Source organism: Vipera ursinii (assembly GCF_947247035.1).
Source record: "Vipera ursinii genome assembly, chromosome: 1".
Taxonomy (NCBI): domain Eukaryota; kingdom Metazoa; phylum Chordata; class Lepidosauria; order Squamata; family Viperidae; genus Vipera; species Vipera ursinii.
The window spans coordinates 355,547,550-355,568,391 of NC_139512.1; the positions used below are offsets into that span (position 1 = coordinate 355,547,550).

The 20,842-nt window shown below is 46.5% G+C and overlaps 1 protein-coding gene across 1 annotated transcript; it reads left to right on the forward strand.

Annotated features, from left to right (window-relative positions):
• Positions 1–117: 117 nt before the first annotated feature.
• MRM3 (mitochondrial rRNA methyltransferase 3) lies at positions 118–9,586 on the forward strand (the record flags this gene model as incomplete). Its single annotated transcript, XM_083379822.1, has 4 exons — positions 118–392; positions 2,091–2,335; positions 7,194–7,361; positions 8,440–9,586. The coding sequence occupies 4 exons, from the start codon at positions 118–120 to the stop codon at positions 8,967–8,969; spliced, it is 1,218 nt and encodes a 405-aa protein (XP_083235948.1). The 3' UTR covers positions 8,970–9,586.
• Positions 9,587–20,842: the final 11,256 nt, after the last annotated feature.

The window sequence follows — 20,842 nt, forward strand, 5'->3', positions numbered from 1 at the left end:
ATATCATTTCCTCTATGGCTGAAATAAACCACTTTTTTATTATTCGAGACGGCCATCGAAATCTCGCGAGACTACCGCTAAGTCTCACATCTGTGACTATTTCCGCCCGTGAGCAAGATGGCAACCTTGTTCAAGCATGCGTGGGCTCCTCTGCTCTTGACGCCGTGTCGGATTAGCGTTGGGAGCCGCCGCGGCATTCGCGGCCTAAGAAGAAAACCTCTCCGCGTGCTGCCCTCGGTGGCGCAGGTGCAGGAGAAGCAACGGATCGTTCCTAGCAAAGTTAAGGCCCCTTACATCCCAAAAGCGCCCAGAAAGGAGCGCCAGCCGGAACCGGAACATGAAGAGGAGGAGCTTCGTTACGAGCGGGCCGGACCCAACGAGAAGAGACTGAGGTAATGTCATTCGCGCAAAGCATGCTGGGTGCTGTAGTGCGAGATTCTGTGGAAAACAAGCGGAAATGGAAGCCCCGAACCACAATTCCCAGCATCCTTCGGGAGAAACGTGAGTCGCGGATTGTGACCTGCCGCAAAGCTTTCTGGGAATTGTAGTTTTGAGGAGAATCGAGGCGGGAAAGAAAAAAAAAAGCTCTATTTTTCTTTCTTTGCTGAAAAATCCGTTGGGGACATTAGTTTTCCTCCGTCCCTTCTTCCCTCATCCCGCTGTCGTAGCTGACGTGGTGGATTCCCAACTCCTGATTTCCATCGATGCCCATCACTCCCCAGCCAGCAGCACCAGTGATGTTGGACTACAATAATGTTGGAGTTGTAGTCCATTTGATCTAAAGTAAACCGTCAGAGGAAAGCCCTTTTTTCCCCCGTTACTTGGTTACATATTACCCTGTGAAATATTTTAGCTGTGATGTGCAGTTGGTGCACCATGATTTAAACATGTGACTACCCTACTCCACCCGTAAAGAAATGATGATGATAACTTTATTGTCACTTTGAATGTACACCAATCGGCATACATCAAAATGAAATTTCGTTGCATACAGCTCTCAAAGGGTCACCACCTCCGATATATACTCCTTGTTCGGGGCCTGCTCAAATTTCATATTGTCCATTTTAGTCTCTAGGGAGTGAACGATGGCAAACAGGACAGATGGAAATGGGGCTCCATGTGGATTAGCCCTCAAGTTCGCTTGTATTCTGACAACTTCGCCCTCTTTCCTTTTTCTGATCCTGACTCTTCCTTTTCCTTTAAGAGGCCAAAATCAGAAAAGAAGCTTAACAACTGTGTTGCACTGCAATGATAACTTTAGAATCAACTGGGATAAGAAAGAAAGAAAGAAAGAAAGAAAGAAAGAAAGAAAGAAAGAAAGAAAGAAAGAAAGAAAGAAAGAAAGAGAAAAAGAGAAAGATGGATAAATATGATAGATGAGATACATAATGAAATAGGTAGAGAGATGAATAGAGAGATAGATAGAGTGGTGGATGAATGATAGAAATAGAGAGCTAGATAGAAAGAAAAAAAGATAGAAAATGAGGGACGGATGGAAGACATGGATAGAGAGAGAGAGAGACTAGATAGATAACGAAATAGGGAATAGAGATCGATGGATGCATAATAAATAGAAATAGATTAGATAGATAGATAGATAGATAGATAGATAGATAGATAGATAGATAGATAGATAGATAGATAGGCAGGCAGGCAGGCAGGCAGGCAGGCAGGCAGGCAGGCAGGCAGGCAGGGACAGATGATAGATAGATAGATAGATAGATAGATAGATAGATAGATAGATAGATAGATAGATGATGGATGGATGGATGGATAGATAGATAGATAGATAGATAGATAGATAGGCAGGCAGGCAGGCAGGCAGGCAGGCAGGCAGGCAGGGACAGATGATAGATAGATGGATGGATGGATGGATGGATGGATGGATGGATGGATGGATAGATAGATAGATAGATAGATAGATAGATAGATAGATAGATAGATAGATAGATAGATAGATAGATAGGCAGGCAGGCAGGCAGGCAGGCAGGCAGGCAGATAAAGTCATGCCATGTTCCTTTCTTATGCACTTTAAAAAAAATACTTTCTTCTCCAGGCAGACTGTCACTCATCCCCTCTTTTCCCCACAGGAATTTGGTGACCCTGGCGAAGTCCAGGGCATTTCGCGAGAAGCACGGGAGAATTCTGCTGGAAGGCCGGAGGCTCATTTTGGATGCTCTGGAGGCGGGAGCCGTCCCGCAGACCATCTTCTTTAGCCTAATGGAGAATCTGAAGATGCTGCCAGCGGCCAAACTGAAACGGGCCACCCTTGTCAAAGTGAAATACAATGAGATCAAGATGTGGTCGGACGTCATCACTCCACAGGGGTTGATCGGTAAGTTCCAGAAGAAATCGGAGGTTTAGCTGTTATTTATTTAGGAAATCTTTATCCTGCCTTTATGACTTCATAAGTAACTGAAGCAAGGAACACTAATACTAATTTAATAATCTTTCTTTCTCTGGTTTTCCCCAACACAACAGCCCTGTGAGGTGGGTTGGGCTGAGACTGAGGGGCTGGCCCAAAGTCACCCAGCCAGCTTTAGTACCTAAGGGGAGGCTAGATTTCACAGTCTCCCAGTGATTGACCCAGAGTCACCCAGCCGAATTTCGTGCCTAAAACGGGACTAGAACTCATAGACACCTGGCGATTGGCCCAAAATCACCCAACCAGTTTTTGTACCTAAGGCAGGACTAGAACTCATAATCTCCCAGTGATTGGCCCAAGGTTACCCGGCTGGCTTTCCCGCCTAAGATGGAACTAGAATTCGCCATCTCCTGGTGATTGGCCCAAAGTCATACAGCCGGCTTTCATGCATAAGGCAGGACTAGAACTCACAGTCTCCCAGTGATTGGCCCAAAGTCATGCAACTGGCTTTCGTCCCTAAGCTGGAAACTAGAATTCAGTCTACCAGTGATTGGCCCATAGTCAGCCAGCCAGCTTTCGTACCTAAACTGGAACTAGAATTCACAGTCTCCTAGTGATTGACCCAGAGTCACCCAGCCGAATTTCGTGCCTAAAACGGGACTAGAACTCATAGACACCCGGCGATTGGCCCCAAGTCACCCAACCCGTTTTCGTACCTAAGGCGGGACTAGAACTCATAATCTCCCAGTGATTGGCCCAAAGTTACCCGGCTGGCTTTCCCGCCTAAGGCGGAACTAGAACTCATAATCTCCCAGTGATTGGCCCAAAGTTACCTGGCTGGCTTTCCCGCCTAAGGCGGAACTAGAACTCATAATCTCCCAGTGATTGGCCCAAAGTTACCTGGCTGGCTTTCCTGCCTAAGGCGGAACTAGAACTCACAGTCTCCCAGTGATTGGCCCAAAGTCATGCAACTGGCTTTCGTCCCTAAGCTGGAAACTAGAATTCAGTCTACCAGTGATTGGCCCATAGTCAGTCAGCCAGCTTTCGTACCTAAAGTGGAACTAGAATTCACAGTCTCCTAGTGATTGACCCAGAGTCACCCAGCCGAATTTCGTGCCTAAAATGGGACTAGAACTCATAGACACCCAGCGATTGGCTCAAAGTCACCCAACCCGTTTTCGTACCTAAGGCGGGACTAGAACTCATAATCTCCCAGTGATTGGCCCAAAGTTACCCGGCTGGCTTTCCCGCCTAAGGCGGAACTAGAACTCATAATCTCCCAGTGATTGGCCCAAAGTTACCTGGCTGGCTTTCCCGCCTAAGGCGGAACTAGAACTCATAATCTCCCAGTGATTGGCCCAAAGTTACCTGGCTGGCTTTCCTGCCTAAGGCGGAACTAGAACTCACAGTCTCCCAGTGATTGGCCCAAAGTCATGCAACTGGCTTTCGTCCCTAAGCTGGAAACTAGAATTCAGTCTACCAGTGATTGGCCCATAGTCAGCCAGCCAGCTTTCTTACCTAAAGTGGAACTAGAATTCACAGTCTCCTAGTGATTGACCCAGAGTCACCCAGCCGAATTTCGTGCCTAAAACGGGACTAGAACTCATAGACACCCAGCGATTGGCTCAAAGTCACCCAACCCGTTTTCTTACCTAAGGCGGGACTAGAACTCATAATCTCCCAGTGATTGGCCCAAAGTTACCCGGCTGGCTTTCCCGCCTAAGGCGGAACTAGAACTCATAATCTCCCAGTGATTGGCCCAAAGTTACCCGGCTGGCTTTCCTGCCTAAGGCGGAACTAGAATTTGCCGTCTCCTGGTGATTGGCCCAAAGTCATACAGCCGGCTTTCATGCATAAGGAAGGACTAGAACTCACAGTCTCCCAGTGATTGGCCCAAAGTCATGCAACTAGCTTTCGTCCCTAAGCTGGAAACTAGAATTCAGTCTACCAGTGATTGGCCCATAGTCAGCCAGCCAGCTTTCGTACCTAAAGTGGAACTAGAATTCGCAGTCTCCTAGTGATTGACCCAGAGTCACCCAGCCGAATTTCGTGCCTAAAACGGGACTAGAACTCATAGACAACCGGCGATTGGCCCAAAATCATCCAACCAGTTTTCGTACCCAAGGCGGAACTAGAACTTACCTTCTCCTGGTTTCTAGGCCAGCGCCTTTAACCACTCCAGCAAGCTGACTCAGAGAGGGCTTTGTTCCGCCCTTAGCGGCCAGGTTGAGTAGGATCTCACGGGAACCGCCTCTGAGAAGAGCATTTGTTTTTTTCCCCTTGGCGTTTTTCCTTGTTGAGTAATCCTTCTGCTCTTTTCCAAGCCGTGTGTATAAATCAGACTAGAGCTGGCGGCTTTCCAGCAGTTAAAAGGCTTGAAACAGCTCTTGGGAAAGTCTCATAAAAAAAATTCTTGCAGGTGTTTCGCAGCTTCTCACGTCCCTCCCCCCCTCCCCGTTGTGCCTCGGTGGCCAAGGTTGTCCACGGGGCCTGTGGCTCAGCACTTCTCAGCCCGTTCGGAGTTGCCGAAGCGCGAGATTTTTGCGGCGAAGCTTTGGTGGAGGGTGGGATCCCGACCTCAGGCCGAAAAAGCAGCTTGTGGCTTTTCAGGAGGGAGGGGGGCGGCATCCTTGTTTAGCACTTGTTTGGGGGTTGCGAAGACATTTCTGAACCGTTGAGAGTGAAAGAGAGAAGGGAGAGAGAAAGAAGGGAGAGAGAGAGAGAGAGAGAGAGAAAGAAAGAGAGAAAGAAAAAGAGAGAAAGAAAAGAAAGAGAGAAAGAAAAAGGGACAGAAAACAAAGAAAGAGAGAAAGAAGGGAAAAGAAAGAAAAAGAAGGAAGAGAAAGAGGGAGCAAAAACAGAAAAAGAAAGAAGAGAAAAAGAAAAAAGGAGAAAGAAAAAGAAGGAAAAAGAGAAATAGAAAAAGCGAAAGTAAAAGAAGGGAGAGAAAAAGAAAGAAAGAAAGAGAGAAAGAAAGAGCAAGAGAGAGAGAGAGAAAAGAGAAAGATTTTAAGCCTTTTGGCCCTGTCCTTTCGCCTTGCTGGGGTCCCCCTGAAGCTGAGGTCACGGCTGGGGAGGGGGCAGCAGTCTTTCTGTGGAGCTCAGGATTCGAATCGCGATGTTAACAACCTTTACAATGATACAAGCCACCCAGTGTGACCTGACGTGTGAGCTGGGCAGCGAAAGGTGGGAAGTCCTCGCTTTGCAACCCTCGGTTTAATGACTGAAGTTCCAACGGCCCGGAACAAAGAGACTTATTTTTATTTTTTTTATTTTTTAATTTTAATTCCATTTATATCCCGCCCTTCTTCTCCGAAGACTCAGGGCGGCTTACAAGCTTAGCAATAGCCTTCATTCTTATGTATATGCCTGCTTATTAGGGCTTTCACACACACCCCCAAGCGGCATTATTACAAAGTCAGCTTAATTGCCCCCAACAATCTGGGTCCTCATTTACCTACCTCGGAAGGATGGAAGGCTGAGTCAACCTTGAGCCTGGTGGGACTCGAACCTGCACTAATGGCAGGCAGCTGGTGTTACTTAAGGAGGCATTAGCCCACTGCTCCACCAAGGCTCTTTTATGACCATTCCTCACACTTAGCGACCCTTGCGGCGTCCCCGTGGTCACGCGATCTAAATTCAGATCTTTGGCAACTGAGTCATAGTTAATGACGGCTGCAGTGTCCCAAGGCTCCTGTGATCCGCTTTTTGCGACCCTCGGGAAAGCCAAGTCAGCGAGGGGAGTCGGAGTCACTTAACAACCGTGTTACTAATTTTAACAACTGTGACTTTTAAAGTAACACCCCCACCCACCCCAGAAAGGTCTGTTTGTAACTTCAAACGGTGGCTAAAGAATCGGGTAAATCAAGGACTACTGGTAGGCATAGAGGAGCGGTGCCGCGCAGTGGTTAGAATGTAGTACTGCAGGCCAGTTCTGCTGACTTTCAGCTGCCGTCAGTTCGATTCTCACCGGCTCAAGGTTGACTCAGTCTTCCGTCCTTCCGTGGTCGGTAAAATGAGGACTCAAGATTGTTGGGGGTAAAGAGGCTGATTCTGCAAACCGCTTAGAAATGGCTCTAAAGCACTATAAAGCGGTATATAAGTCTTAAGTTCTATTGTTATTGCTTGCTTCTTTCCTTCTCTCCCTCCCTTTTTTCCTTCCTTCCTTCCTTCCTTCCTTCCTTCCTTCCTTCCTTCCTTCCTTCCTTCCTTCCTTCCGTCTTTCCTTGCCGGGGTGGAGCAGCGGTTATAACGCAGTATTGCAGGCTGGCTCTGCTTACAGCCAGTAGTTCGATCCTGACCGGCTCAAGGTTGACTCAGCCTTCCGTCCTTCCGAGGTCGGTAAAATGAGGACCCAGAGTGTTAGGGGCCATAGACTGACTTTGTAAACCGCTTAGAGAGGGCTGTAAAGCAGTATAAAAATCTAATTGCTATTGCTTGCCTCCGTCCTTTCCTTCTTTCTCTCCTTCCTTCCTTCCTTCCTTCCTTCCTTCCTTCCTTCCTTCCTTCCTTCCTTCCTTCCTTCCTGTCATGTTGGCACAATGGTTAGAACGCAGTATTCCAGCCCCCCCCCAAACAATCTGTAAACCGCTTAAGAGAGGGCTGTAAAACACTGCAAAGCGGTATATAAGTCCAAATGTTACTACTATTTTCTCCTTCTGTTTTCTTTTAACAACAGCCTTATGAGGTAGGCTGGGCTGAGCAAGGGCAACTGAGCTTCTGCAGTTTGGGGTGGACCAAGACCTGCCCCTTCTCCCCTCGCCCCCCCCACCCGACTTCCTCTTCCCCTCCCGGCCAATCACCTCCAGCCTCTCTCGATTTCTTGCAGGCATTTTTGCCATGCCCCATCATACCAAAATGTCCTATCCCGAAGTCCCGCAGGGGCACGCCTTGCCTCTCACGCTGATCTGCGACAACATTCGGGATCCGGGGAATTTGGGCACCATCCTGAGGTCAGCGGCGGGAGCCGGCTGCTGCAACGTGCTGCTTGTCAAAGGTGGGGAAGGGTTTCTGGGCACGGTGGAGGAGAAGCGGGCTGGATTCGATCTCGGCTCTTCCTCCACGGGGTGGGGGTGGGGATGGATCTCCTGTAGCAAAGTCAGGACTCTGCTGGGCAATTTTAGGGACGCTCTGCTGATCCCCCTGCAAAGGAGAGAAGGGGTTTGTTTTTTGAGCCCAGCCTGAGTGTGGTTATTGAGCCGTAAGATTTTTCATAGCGCCTCAGTTTGAAAGGGGTCGAAAGAGGCTTTTACACTGGTATGACTTCCTTGAGAAAGAGCTCTGTCGGCTTTAAGACGGGTGGACTTCACCTCCCAGAATTCCCCAGCACCGTTTGTTAAGACGGGTGGGCATCCATTCCCAGAATTTCCCACCCATCATGCTTTAAGACAGGTGGACTTCAACTCCCAGAATTCCCCAGCCACGATGCTTGAAGATGGATTGGTTTCCACTCCCACAATTCCCCAGGCAGCATGCTTTAAGACGGGTGGACTTCCACTCCCAGAATTCCCCAGCCAACATTCCTTAAGACGGGTGGACTTCCACTCCCAGAATTCCCCAGCCAACATCCGTTAAGATGGGTGGACTTCCACTCCCAGAATTCCCCAGCCAACATCCGTTAAGACGGGTGGACTTCCACTCCCAGAATTCCCCAGCCAACGTCCGTTAAGACGGGTGGACTTCAACTCCCAGAATTCCCCAGCCAACGTTCATTAAGACGGGTGGACTTCCACTCCCAGAATTCCCCAGCCAACATCCATTAAGACAGGTGGACTTCCACTCCCAGAATTCCCCAGCCAACATTCATTAAGACGGGTGGACTTCCACTCCCAGAATTCCCCAGCCAACGTTCATTAAGACGGGTGGACTTCCACTCCCAGAATTCCCCAGCCAATGTTCGTTAAGATGGGTGGACTTCCACTCCCAGAATTCCCCAGCCAGCCCTCTTTAAGAAGGGGGGGGAGGAAACCCCCGAACTGACTGAGGAATCCTGGGAGTTGAAGTCCGCCCATCTTACAATCTCCCGGATGGAGAAACATCGCTGCAACCTTCGCCTTTTTTCTCTCCTCCGGCAGGCTGCGTGGATGCCTGGGAACCCAAAGTCCTTCGGGCGGGGATGGGCGCCCACTTCCGCGTCCCCATCGTCTCCAACCTGGAGTGGGAGCTGGTGCCCAATTACCTGCCCAGCCAAAGCCCCATCCACGTGGCCGAGAGCTGCCACGAGGGACCCCAAGGAGAGGCTGAGAGAGCTTCAGCATCCCAGGCTGCCCGCAGGGGCTCCCCATCAAAGGGGAGACGGCAGACGGAGGAGGAGGACGAGGAGGAGGAGGAGGAAGAGTGGAACGTGCTGCAAGTCCAGCCTTATTACAAGCCGTGGATGGTGGATGCCTCCGTCGCCCTCGTGGTGGGCGGGGAGACCCACGGGGTGAGCCCCGAAGCCAAACAGCTGGCGCGGAGGAGCGGCGGCAGGCAGCTGGCCATCCCGGTGGTCCCTGGCGTGGAGAGTTTGAATTCGGCCATGGCTGCCGGCGTCCTTCTCTTCGAGGCCAAGCGACAGTTGCTGGTCAAAGAAGGCGGGGCTTCCCGGCTGGAGTTCCAACTGTGAGGACTAGCATCCTGAATCTTTGCTGCTTTTTTTTTTTTAATTTGGAAAGACAAGGTCTCTCTGAGCGGTCTCCGTTTCAGGGCCTGCTGCTCTGCGGCTTCTTGCGGCGGGGAAGAGGCAAAAAAGTCAAGATGGAGACAGCAGTTAGGTGACCGAACGCTGATTCCCCTCTTTTATGTGTGCGAGGCTTTGATCGGGCAAAGATCAAAGAGGGCCCGCTTGACTTTTTGATACACACACACACAAACACACACACACACTGTACAAATCCCCCCCCCCAATCAGTTTGTCTCCTTCCCCTCCATCTAAATGGGACGGTTTTTTGGCGGCCCGGCGTGGGCAGTTGTGGGTCAGGATTTGCACACCTTTTCTTGCCAAATTCAAGAAAGGATCGGGTGAGGTTTCCTCATGCAGCTAGTCCTCAACGACCGTCACTGAGTCACAGTTTTGGTTACAAGTCACGACGGGCAGAGTGCATTGGGTGAAAGGGGCTGCAGCTCATGGAAGGATTTTATTTTCCATAAAATGTTTTGAGTCCAAAAAGCGCCTCCCAGATTCTTCCTACATGTTGCGGCCATCGACCGACACCTCGTGACACCCGACAATGTAATAAACATTCGGCAACAACCCACCATCTGCCTTGATTTCCTTCCGTGGTTAAAAGGTGCAGAGAAATTTAGCAGGTCGGGAGAAAGGCCAGCCTCCTGGATGAGTTAACTGTACTCATTTCATGATAACGGAGCTGGAAGGGACCTGGGAGGTCATCTAGTCCAACCCCCTGCTCAGGCAGGAGACCCTCTACCATTCCGGACAAGGAGCTGCCCAGTCTCTTCTTGAAAACCTCCAGTGATGGAGCACCCACAATTCCTGGTGGCGAGCATTTCCACGAATTGCAGGTAGTCCTCAACTTACCACCACAATGATACCCAACGTTTCTGTTCTCAAGAGAGACATTTGTTAAAGGAATTTTGCCCCAGTTAACGACTTTTCTTGCCACAGTTGTTAAGTGAATCATTGCAGCTGTTAAGTTAATAAGGTTAAGTGAATTTTAAACATTTATACATAGCTATCCATCTCTCATCTATCATAATAATAATAACCATAATGATAATAATAATAGTAATAGTAATAATAATAATAATAATAATAATAATAATAATAATAATAATAATAATAACAATAATTAGTTGGAAGGGAACTTGGAGGTCATCTAGTCCAACCCCCTGCTCAGACAGGAAACCCTATACCATTTCAGACAAATGGCTGTCCAGTCTCTTGTTAAAAACTTCCAATGTTGTAGCATCCACAACTTCTGGAGGCAGGTTGTTAATAATAATAATAATAATAATAATAATAATAATAATAATAATAATAATAATAATAATAATAATAAATAAAATAAAAAAAAGTTGGAAGGGACCTTGGAGGTCATCTACTCAAATCCCCTGTTCAGGCAGGAAACCTTATACCATTTCAGACAAATGGCTGTCCAGTCTCTTCTTAAAAACCTCCAGTGTTGGAGCATTCACCACCTCTGGAGGCAGGTTGTTCCACTGGTTAATTGTTCTAACTGTCAGGAAATTTCTCCTTAATTCCAGGTTGCTTCTCTCCTTGACTAGTTCCCATCTTCTTGTCCTGCCTTCAGGCACTTTGGAGAATAGATGGACCACGCCCCCCCTCTTCATTTCCTAAGGCAGGGGTCTTCAAACTTGGCCCTTTTATGACTTGTGGACTTCAACTCCCAGAAGTCCTCTGCCAGTGTGCCTGGCTGAGGAATTCTGGGACTTGAAGTCCAGAAGTCATAAAAGGGCCAAGTTTGAAGACCCCTGTCCTAAGGCGTATGCTAAAAGTTCTGTATCTGCGAGTGTCCGTCATTGATAACCAAACGGAAGTTTATTTCCCAAACTGCCCTTGTAACAATGCACAGCAGTCAACATTTTTCAGGGCAATAATAATAATGATAATAATGATAATAATGATAATAATAATAATAATAATAATAATAATAATAATAATAATAATAATAATAATAGTGAGTTAGAACAAAAAGCTTTTTTTTCCCCCGCCCAGCTTACGATAGAAAGACCATGAGAAGCCCTGCAATGGAAAGGGCGGTTTTCAGTACAAGGAAAAATGTTTTTTTTTTAAAAAATAAAATAAAAGGGATCCTGCCACTCCTGAACAAACACGGCCAAATTTGGGAGTAAAGCAGCAAGCGAGGCTGGCGGCAGGATGGGGGGGGTTGGCAAGGGATCAGAGGGAAGAAGTGATGTCACCCTGTAAGTTTTCACAGGGCCGGTGGAATTCTGCGCAGCACGATGTACTTTTTTTTTTTCCTGCGAGAAAAAACATCCAAAAAGGGAGAAAACCCGGGCTAGTTTGCTTTTGCCAGCTCAGCAGCCTGAACCAACTTTTGTTGCTTTTCCAAACAAAAGCAAGGGATGTAAATAATAATAAAAAAAAGAAATTACTGTAGAAAATGTGAACTGGTGAGGGGGGAGAAAAAAAATCCTTGGCTGCCAGCTTCTGAAATTTAGTCTAGAGCAGAGGTCTTCAAACATGGCCCTTTTATGACTTGTGGACTTCAACTCCCAGAATTCCTCAGGCAGGCATGCTGGCTGAGGAATTCTGGGAGTTGAAGTCCACAAGCCATAAAAGGGCCAAGTTTGAAGACCCCTGGTCTAGAGAAAAGGAAGGACCAGGGGCGACATGACAGCAGTGCTCCAATATTTGAGGGGTTGCCACAAAGAAGAGGACGGGTAGGCTGGGGTTCCATCCATTCTCCAAAGCCCCTGAAGGCAGGACAAGAAGCAAGATCAAGGAGAGAAGCAACCTGGAACTAAGGAGGAATTTCCTGACTGAACAATTAACCGGTGGAACAACCTGCCTCCAGAAGCCGTGAATGCTCCAACACCGGAAGTTTTTAAGAAGAGACTGGACAGCCATTTGTCTGAAATGATGATGATATAACAACAATACTAACAATAACAACAGTAATAATAAATAGAAGGGACGTTGGGGGTCATCTAGTCCAACCCCCTGCTCAGGCAGGAAACCCTATCCCATTTCAGACAAATGGCTGTCCAGTCTCTTCTTAAAAACTTCCAGTGTTGGAGCATTCACCACTTCTGGAGGCAGGTTGTTCCACTGGTTAGTTGTTCTAACAGGAAGTTTCTCCTTAGTTCTAGGTTGCTTCTCTCCTTGACTAGTTTCCATCCGTTGCTTCTTCTACTGCCTTCAGGCGCTTTGGAGAATAGCTTGGCTCCCTCTTCTTTGGGGCAGCCCCTGAGATACTGGAAGACTGCTATCATGTCCCCCCTCGTCCTTCTCTTCATTAAACTAGACATACCCAATTCCAGCAACCGTTCCTTATACGTTTTAGCCTCCAGTCCCCTTATCATCTCTGTTGCTCTTCTCTGCACTCTTTCCAGAGTCTCAACATCTTTTTGACATTGTGGTGACCAAAACTGGATGCAGTATTCCAAGTGTGGCCTTACCAAGACATTGTAAAGTGGTATTAGTACTTCACGTGATCTTGATTCTATCCCTCTGTTAATGCAGCCTAGCACTGTGTTGGCTTTTTTGGCAGCTGCAGCACACGTCTTGCCCCTATTTAAGGTATGGTCCACTAGGACTCCGAGATCCCTCTCACAGTTACTACTATTGAGCAAGGTACCCCCTATACTATACCTGTACATTTGGCTTTTCTTGCCTAAATGTAGAACCTTACTTTTTTCACCATTGAATTTCATTTTGCCCAGTGTTCAAGTCTGTCCAGATCCTCCTATATCTTAAGCCTGTCTTCTGGAGTATTGGCTATTCCTGCCAGCTTGGTGTCGTCTGCAATGAGTTCCCCATCTATCCCCTCGTCCAAATCGTTGATGAAGATGTTGAAGAGCACTGGGGACACCCCACTACACACTACCATAAGGTTTCCTGCCTGAGCAGGGGGTTGGACTAGATGACCTCCAAGGTCTCTTCCAACTTTACTACTACTACTACTACCACTACTACTACTACTAATATTATTATTATTATTATATTATACCACATACATCCAGATGTTGAAGCCATCATAAATACGAGCTCGTTCCCAAACACCCACATTTTTCATCACATGGCTGTATGGATTAAATTACACATCTTTTGTTAAAAAAAAATTGGGGGGGGGGAAACTGCAATTTTATCAGAGGAAGCCTTTTGTTTCTATGCGTCCCTTTCAATCCGTGAAATCGTTTCAGTGTCGTTGTTGTTGTTTAACTTCCAAGCCTTGCATACAGATTTTACAGATTTTAATCTCTAGAAAGTTTTATAAGAAAAAAACAAAACTTGGAAGACAACACAGCTGGTCAAGATCAAAGGCCCAAGACCAACCTAGATTTTCGTCAAGCCATCTTTTAACATTCATTTTGGGCTTAAAAGAAGAGGCCGGGGAAACCGCAAAAGGCTTTTTATTTCCCAGTCCGTTTTCTCCCGAGTTAATGAAGGTGGAGCGTCTCTCTCTGAATCTTGTGAATTGCTTCTTCCTTGGTTTCTCTCCCCACCTGGGCTGAGTGGCCATTTGCAAGATGAGCGAGCGACAGACACCATTTCCTCTCCCTTGTTGGTGTCGTATCTGTTTTCCCTTTTTGGACTCGGAATCACATTTCTCAAAAACTTCACACTCCTTTGGAAATGAGGGCAGAGAGCTACTCCTTACCAGCAGGTGGCGATGTCTCCATTGTATGGAGTGCTCGATGGGACACCACCCACAGCCCACTGGTTTCTACCTATCTATCATCTGTCTTTCTGTCTAATTCAGGGGTAGGCCACCTTGGCTCTTTTATGACTCGTGGACTTCAACTCCCAGAATTCCTGAGCCAGCCCATGCTGAGGAGAAATGGAGAGGTTTCCATGCTGAGCGATGCCGGCTCAGGAATTCTGGGAGTTGAAGTCCACAAATCATAAAAGAGCCGTGGTTGCCTACCCCTGGTCTAGGCCTAGGCCGCTTTATGACTCGTGGACTTCAATTCCCAGAATTCCTGAGCCAGCCACGCTGAGGGAAAAGGGAGAGGTTTCCATGCTGAGCCATGCTGGCTCAGGAATCCTGGGAATTGAAGTCCATGAGTCATAAAAGAGCCAAGGTTGCCTACCCCTGGTCTATATGTCTGTCATCTATCCATCCATATCTATATTCTCTGTCTATATCTATCATCTATGTATATCTGTCATCTATCATCTATCCATCCATATTTATATTATTTATATCATATCAACAGTTTTAATCTATTGGACAGCCCCGGAATCGGTGTACAGAATGTGGAAACTAATTTACATAAATGTTTCAGTTTTATTTACTGAAGTTCTTATATTAGTCACTTGAAGGCCTTTGAAACATGAAACGTAGCTAGAGGTTGTGTTCTCCTAATAGTGCTAAATACAATTCTTATTGCCCCTTACAGTTTTCCATATTAACAAGATGAATGAAAAAGAGGCAGTCATTCTATCTATCATCTATCCATCCATATCTGTATTTATTATCTCTATCTGTATCATCTGTCATCTATCCAGCCATATCTATCTCTATCATCTATCCATCCATATCTGTATTTATCTGTCTACCATCCATATCTATATCATCTATCTTATTCTGTCTATCCATCTTCCATCTTTCTTTCATCCATCCATCAACTCATCTATCTATCCATCTCTCTTTCATCTTTGTCTTTCATCTATCATCTCTAATCTGTATCCATCTCTTCCATCTTTTTCATCTATCTATCTATCTATCTATCTATCTATCTATCTATCTATCTATCTCCTGGATTGTCTATCAATTAACTGTCCGTCCATCCATCCATCCATCCATCCATCCATCCATCCATCCATCATCTATCTATCTATCTATATCTATCTATCTATCTATCTATCTATCTATCTATCTATCTATCTATCTATCTATCTATCTATCTCTATTATCTATCTATCTATCATCTATCTATCTATCTATCTATCTATCTATCTATCTATCATCTATCTATCTATCCTCCTGGATTGTCTTATCAATTGTCTGTCTATCTATTATCTATCTATCTATATCTATCTATTCATCTATCCATCCATATATTGTCTATATCATCTATCTATATCTGCCATCTATCATCTATCCACCCATATCTATATTTTATCATCTATCATGTTTTCTATCATCTATCCATTCATATCTATATTTATTATCTCTATCATCTATCATTTATCATTCATATCTATATTATCATCTATCATCCATCCATACCTCTATTTATGCACAGCTGCCCATCTCTATCATATACCTAGCTAGATCCATCTCTGTCAACTAATCTCTCAACCAGCCATCTCTGTCCATCTCTATTTATACATAACTATCCATCATTTCCCTCTCTCACATCTGTCATTTTTCATCTATCTATAGAGATAGTGTGAGAAATGGTCACAATTTACTTTTTCCAATGAGGTATCTCTGAACACTCACTAAACAAATGGTTATTGAGCCGAGGACTACGTGTGCCACAGTTCAAGCATTGTTGGTAAAAATGCTTATATTCTTCCCATCGTGTGCACACAAATACCCCCAGCCAAGAAGAGAAATTGGGTTTTCTGATGGGCATTGGTGAGTTTTGCCCCATTCTACAACCTTTCTTGCCACGGTTGTTAAGTGAATCACTGCAGTTGTTAAGTGAGTCACACAGTGGTTAACTGAATCTGACTTCCCTCTTGACTTTGTCAGAAGGTCGCAAAAGGGGATCACGTTACACCCTCGGGACACGGGCAACTGTCATAAATATGAACCAGTTGCCAAGTGTCCAAATTTTCATCACGTGACCACAGGGATGCTGCAACGGTCGTAAGTGTGAAAAACTGTCATAAGTTCCCTTTTTTTCAGTGTGCCATTGTGACTTCGCTCACTAACTGAACTGTTGTAAGTCAAAGTGTAGCTGTAACTGCCTTGAAATTATCCCATGTTAAGCTGCATAGCAGTCAAACATCTGCATTGATCAGAGGAAATGTATTGAGACATTTTATATTACAACAACAACAATAAGTTGGAAGGGACCTTGGAGATCATCTCGTCCAACCCTCTACTCAGGCAGAAAACCCTATCCCATTTCAGACAAATGGCTGTCCAGTCTCTTCTTAAAAAACTTTCAGCATTCACAGGTTCTGAAGGCAAGTCGTTCCACTGGTTAATTGTTCTCGCTGTCAGGAAATTCCTCCTTAGTTCTAGGTTGCTTCTCTCCTTGACTAGTTTCCATCCGTTGCTTCTTCTCCTGCCTTCAGCTGCTTTGGAGAAGAGCTTGACTCCCTCTTCTTTGTGGCAGCCCCTGAGATATTGGAAGACTGCTATCATGTCACCCCTCTTCATTAAACTACACATACCCAATTCCAGCAACCATTCTTTATATGTTTTAGCCTCCAGCCCCCCAATCATCTTGGTTGCTCTTCTCTGTACCCTTTCTAGAGTCTCGACATCTTTTTTACATCGTGGTGACCAAAACTGGATGCAGTATTCCAGGTGTGGCCTTACCAAAGCATTGTAGAGTGGTATTAGTACTTCACTTGATCTTGATTCTATCAAGTTTCCATCCGTTTGCTTCTTGTCCTGCTTGTATCACGTCATAAAGTGTTTTACGACTTACGTTAGAAGATATTTTATAAAATTGGCTAATTTTCAATTTCACGGGTGTCCGTCCTAGATTTTTGAATGCATTCTGTTAGGGAATCCATTTGCCACGTTGTGGTTCATAAACCTGTTGCCATACAGTGCACTGTTTCGCATAGTTAAAGGTTACACACCGACAAACAAGACCTTGTGGTGTTATAGATTAGAATACAAATCAACAAAGCACGCATCCATCTCCAGTGGCCTCAACACCTCTAAAAGAAGGCAAAGGACCGGCTGTCAGCAAGGAGTATAAATCCTTTCATTCCCCACCGTCCGGTCAGAACTGAAGAAGCTTCTTGGATGAGAAGCGAAACGTCTTCAAAGAGAAACAAGAAACTCCAGTTGCCTCTTGAAAAAGCACCTTTGGGATCTCCAGTGCTCGTTTAAACTGACCGTCTTAAATGCTGGTTGAGCTTCATCAATAATAATAATAATAATAATAATAATAATAATAATAATAATAATAATAATAATACTCTGTAATACCATCAAACATCCACATCTGCCTATCCCAGGTCCTTGGTAATGCCAAATCCAGTCTGAACATCTGGCTGACTGTGCGATGATCAATAATAATAATAATACCACCACCACAATAACAATAAAGTTGGAAGGGACCTTGGAGGTCATCTATTCTGACCGCCTGCTGAGGCAGGAAACCCTATCCCATTTCAGACAAACGGCTGTCCAGTCTCTTCTTAAAGACTTCCAGTGTTGGAGCATTCACCGCTTCTGGAGGCAAGGAGTTCCACTAGTTAATTGTTCTCACTGTCAGGAAGTTTCTCCTTAGTTCTAGGTTAATTCTCTCCTTGATGAGTTTCCATCCTTGTCCTGCCTTTAGCTGCTTTGGAGAATAGCTTGACTCCCTCTTCTTTGGGGCAGCCCCTGAGATACTGGAAGACTGCTATCATGTCACCCCTCGTCCTTCTCTTCATTACACTACTAGACCAGACATGTCAAACACAAGGCCCGGGGGCCAGATCCAGCCCACAAAGTGGTTTCATGCGGCCCGCGAAGCCATCCCGGAAAGAGTGAGGGAACGGCCCCCACTGCCTTGGCCCTGGCCCAGAGACCCTCCTTCTGCCAGAGACCCCCAGATCTGTCCCACTCCTGCCCAGGCCCCCATAGGTACCCTTGATGCGAACCATGTAGAGCTGGCCACGCCCACCCAGTAGGCCACGCCCACCCGGGCCACGCCCACCCGGCCCCCTGAGGGCAACCGCCATGCTGATGCGGCCCTCAATGAAATTGAGTTTGACACCCCTGTACTAGACAGACCGAATTCCAGCAACTGTTCTTCATATGTTTTAGCCTCCAGTCCCCTGATCATCTTTGTGACTGTTCAAAGTTGCAACAGCACGGAGAAAAAGGACTTGCGACAGCTTTTCACACTTAGTGACCATCTCACCATCCCCACGGTCACATTATCAAAATTCAGACACTTGGCAACCGGTTCGTATTTATAACGGTTGCAGCCTCCTGGGGTCATAGGATCCCCTTTTGTGATCTCCTGAACAAGCAAAGCCAACGGGGAGGCCCAATTCACTTAAGAACCGTGCTCCTAACTCAACAACGCAGCGATTCACTTAACGACCGTGGTGAGAAAGGTCGTAAAATGGGGCAAAACTCAACTTCACAACCGTCTCACTTAGCAACAGAAATTTGGGGGCCAACGACTGGCCTGTAATTCTGTAATTCGAGGACGCCCTGTCATTCTGTTTTGGGAAGCTACGTCTTGGAACTTGAAAATGAAGGCTACTGCTAAGCTTGTAAGCCGCCCTGAGTCTTCGGAGAAGGGCGGGATATAAATGGAATTAAAATTAAAAAAATAAAAATAAAATAAAATGGCATTTTAAAATGAAGAAGGCAGCCAAGGCAGACCTCTGGAGCAACTTACAGCGTATTACAGAGTTTATTAGAACAGTTTTTATTACAAAGATCCAATCACCATGTACAGTTTTTACAACTTCCACTTAGCCAGAAGAGGGGAAGACGATGCATTTAATTCCAATTTCCCCAAATCAAAAAGCAGCAGAGTCTGTGCTAGAATTTTATCTACAATAACAACTGGTCTACCAAGATGGGGAACAGAGGCAAAAAAAAAAGAAAGAAAAAAAAGAGACATTTGGATTCAAAGAAAGGGAGAGAGAGAAAGAGAGAGAAATATCTAAAAACCATCCTGGATGTTAATTTTTGGGTGGTGTTTCCCCCTTGCTTGGCGCTCTCTGTCTGCGTTGGAACTACAGTTCCCAGAATCCTTAGCAGTTGGAATGTTCAGGGATGTTCCATAGCACCTTCTGGCTTAAAAAAAAGTGTTTTTAATTCATTGCTATAGTTATTACAGTTAATGGCTTAGGGTGGTTAAGACTGCAACATTCAGAAATAACTCTGGGGGTTTCCCCCCATGAGTTTTTTTTTTCTTTTTCGGGGGGGAAAGGCAGGCCCAAGTTCAAGGAAGTCAGCGAAGAGATGAAATTTTATTGTTGTTAGAAACCTTTTGGCGTAGTTTGGATACAAGGGCACGATTGAAACAGGCAGAGCCCCCTGCAAAGTCAGCTCGACCATCTTCCGGAATTTCCCCCCACAGCTTTTCTTACAATCTCCCACAGTGGGGTGGGGTGGGGAATTTGGCGCAAGACACGATGACATCTTTGTGCAAATGACACAATCTGCCTCGTTTTTGTCTTGGGAGATTCTGGCACGGTGCCCAGTCCTTTCTGAGTTTCGGGAATCGCCTCCTATAGCTAACGGGTCCAAAAGACCAAGTCCTCCCCACTGAACAGGTACCGCTCTTTCTGTTAGCTAGAGGATTCTGGCTCTCCCCTCTGTCTCCCAAGAAGCATTCACAAGGAACACAGCGCCATTAGCCAAGCGGCTGCCTTTAGCATGTCTGAATCCAGGCTCCGGAATCGGTTTTGGATTCTGCAACTCGAGCAAAACTTGGGAGACCGGGTTGAGTGAACCAGGATTCAGCGTTTCGGGGGAACCCAATCCATTGACTGACTGAATTGGGACCTGAATCAGGACCTCCTGCCACACACACCCCCCCCAGCAAACAGAGGAGGCTACATTTTGCAATAAACTGCAGTGTTTCTCAACCTTAGCAATTTGAAGATTGGGAGACTTCAACTCCCAGAATTCCACACCAAGCACGCTTGAAGATGGGTGAACTTCAACTCCCAGAATCCCCCCAGTCAGCCATGCTTTAAGATGGGTGGACTTCCTCTCCCAGAATTCCCCAGCCAGCACGTTTTAAGATGGGTGAACTTCAACTCCCAGAATCCCCCAGCCAGCAGGCTTGAAGATGGGTGGACTTCCACTCCCAGAATTCCCCAGCCAGCCATGCTTTAAGATGGGTGGACTTCAACTCCCAGAATCCCCCAGCCAGCAGGCTTGAAGATGGGTGGACTTCCACTCCCAGAATTCCCCATCCAGCCATGCTTTAAGATGGGTGGACTTCAACTCCCAGAATTCCTCAGCCAGTATGTTTTAAGATGGGTGGACTTCAACTCCCAGAATTCCCCAGCCAGCCATGCTTTAAGATGGGTGGACTTCCTCTCCCAGAATTCCCCAGCTAGCACGTTTTAAGATGGGTGAACTTCAACTCCCAGAATCCCCCACCCAGCACGTTTTAAGATGGGTGGACTTCCACTCCCAGAATCCGCCAGCCAGCCATGCTTTAAGATGGGTGGACTTCAACTCCCAGAATCCCCCAGCCACCATTTTTGAAGATGGATGATGGCCTTCAAGCTGCTACCGCTGAGAAACACCACAATCCGGATATAGTGAGAACAGCTTCTCCTTCCTCGGCTTAGTTTGCTGTAACATCCTTGGCTTTAGCCGTCTTTAAACCATCATTTCGATGGGCCGACTCGCTTGCCCCTTTCTGCGCTTGGTGGAAGAAATGAAAAGGGATTCATTCCCTCGCTAAAAGCGGGCAAGGGGGCTGCGGAGAGGAAAAGGCCGCAGCGCCGAACTCGCTGGGGGCTCCGGAACGTCATTTCTGAATCCATCCCAGCTATGAAGACCACTTGCCACCAGAAGTTTAAGCATCTCCTTCCTGCCCCGTCTGGATGGCCTCAGGGTACCCCATCTCCCTTCCCCCTCCCTCCCTCCCTCCCAATGTCAAATCTTCCCCTCCCGGAAGACCCCACCCCACCCCACCCTCCCACACACCCCCTTGCTTGCAAAG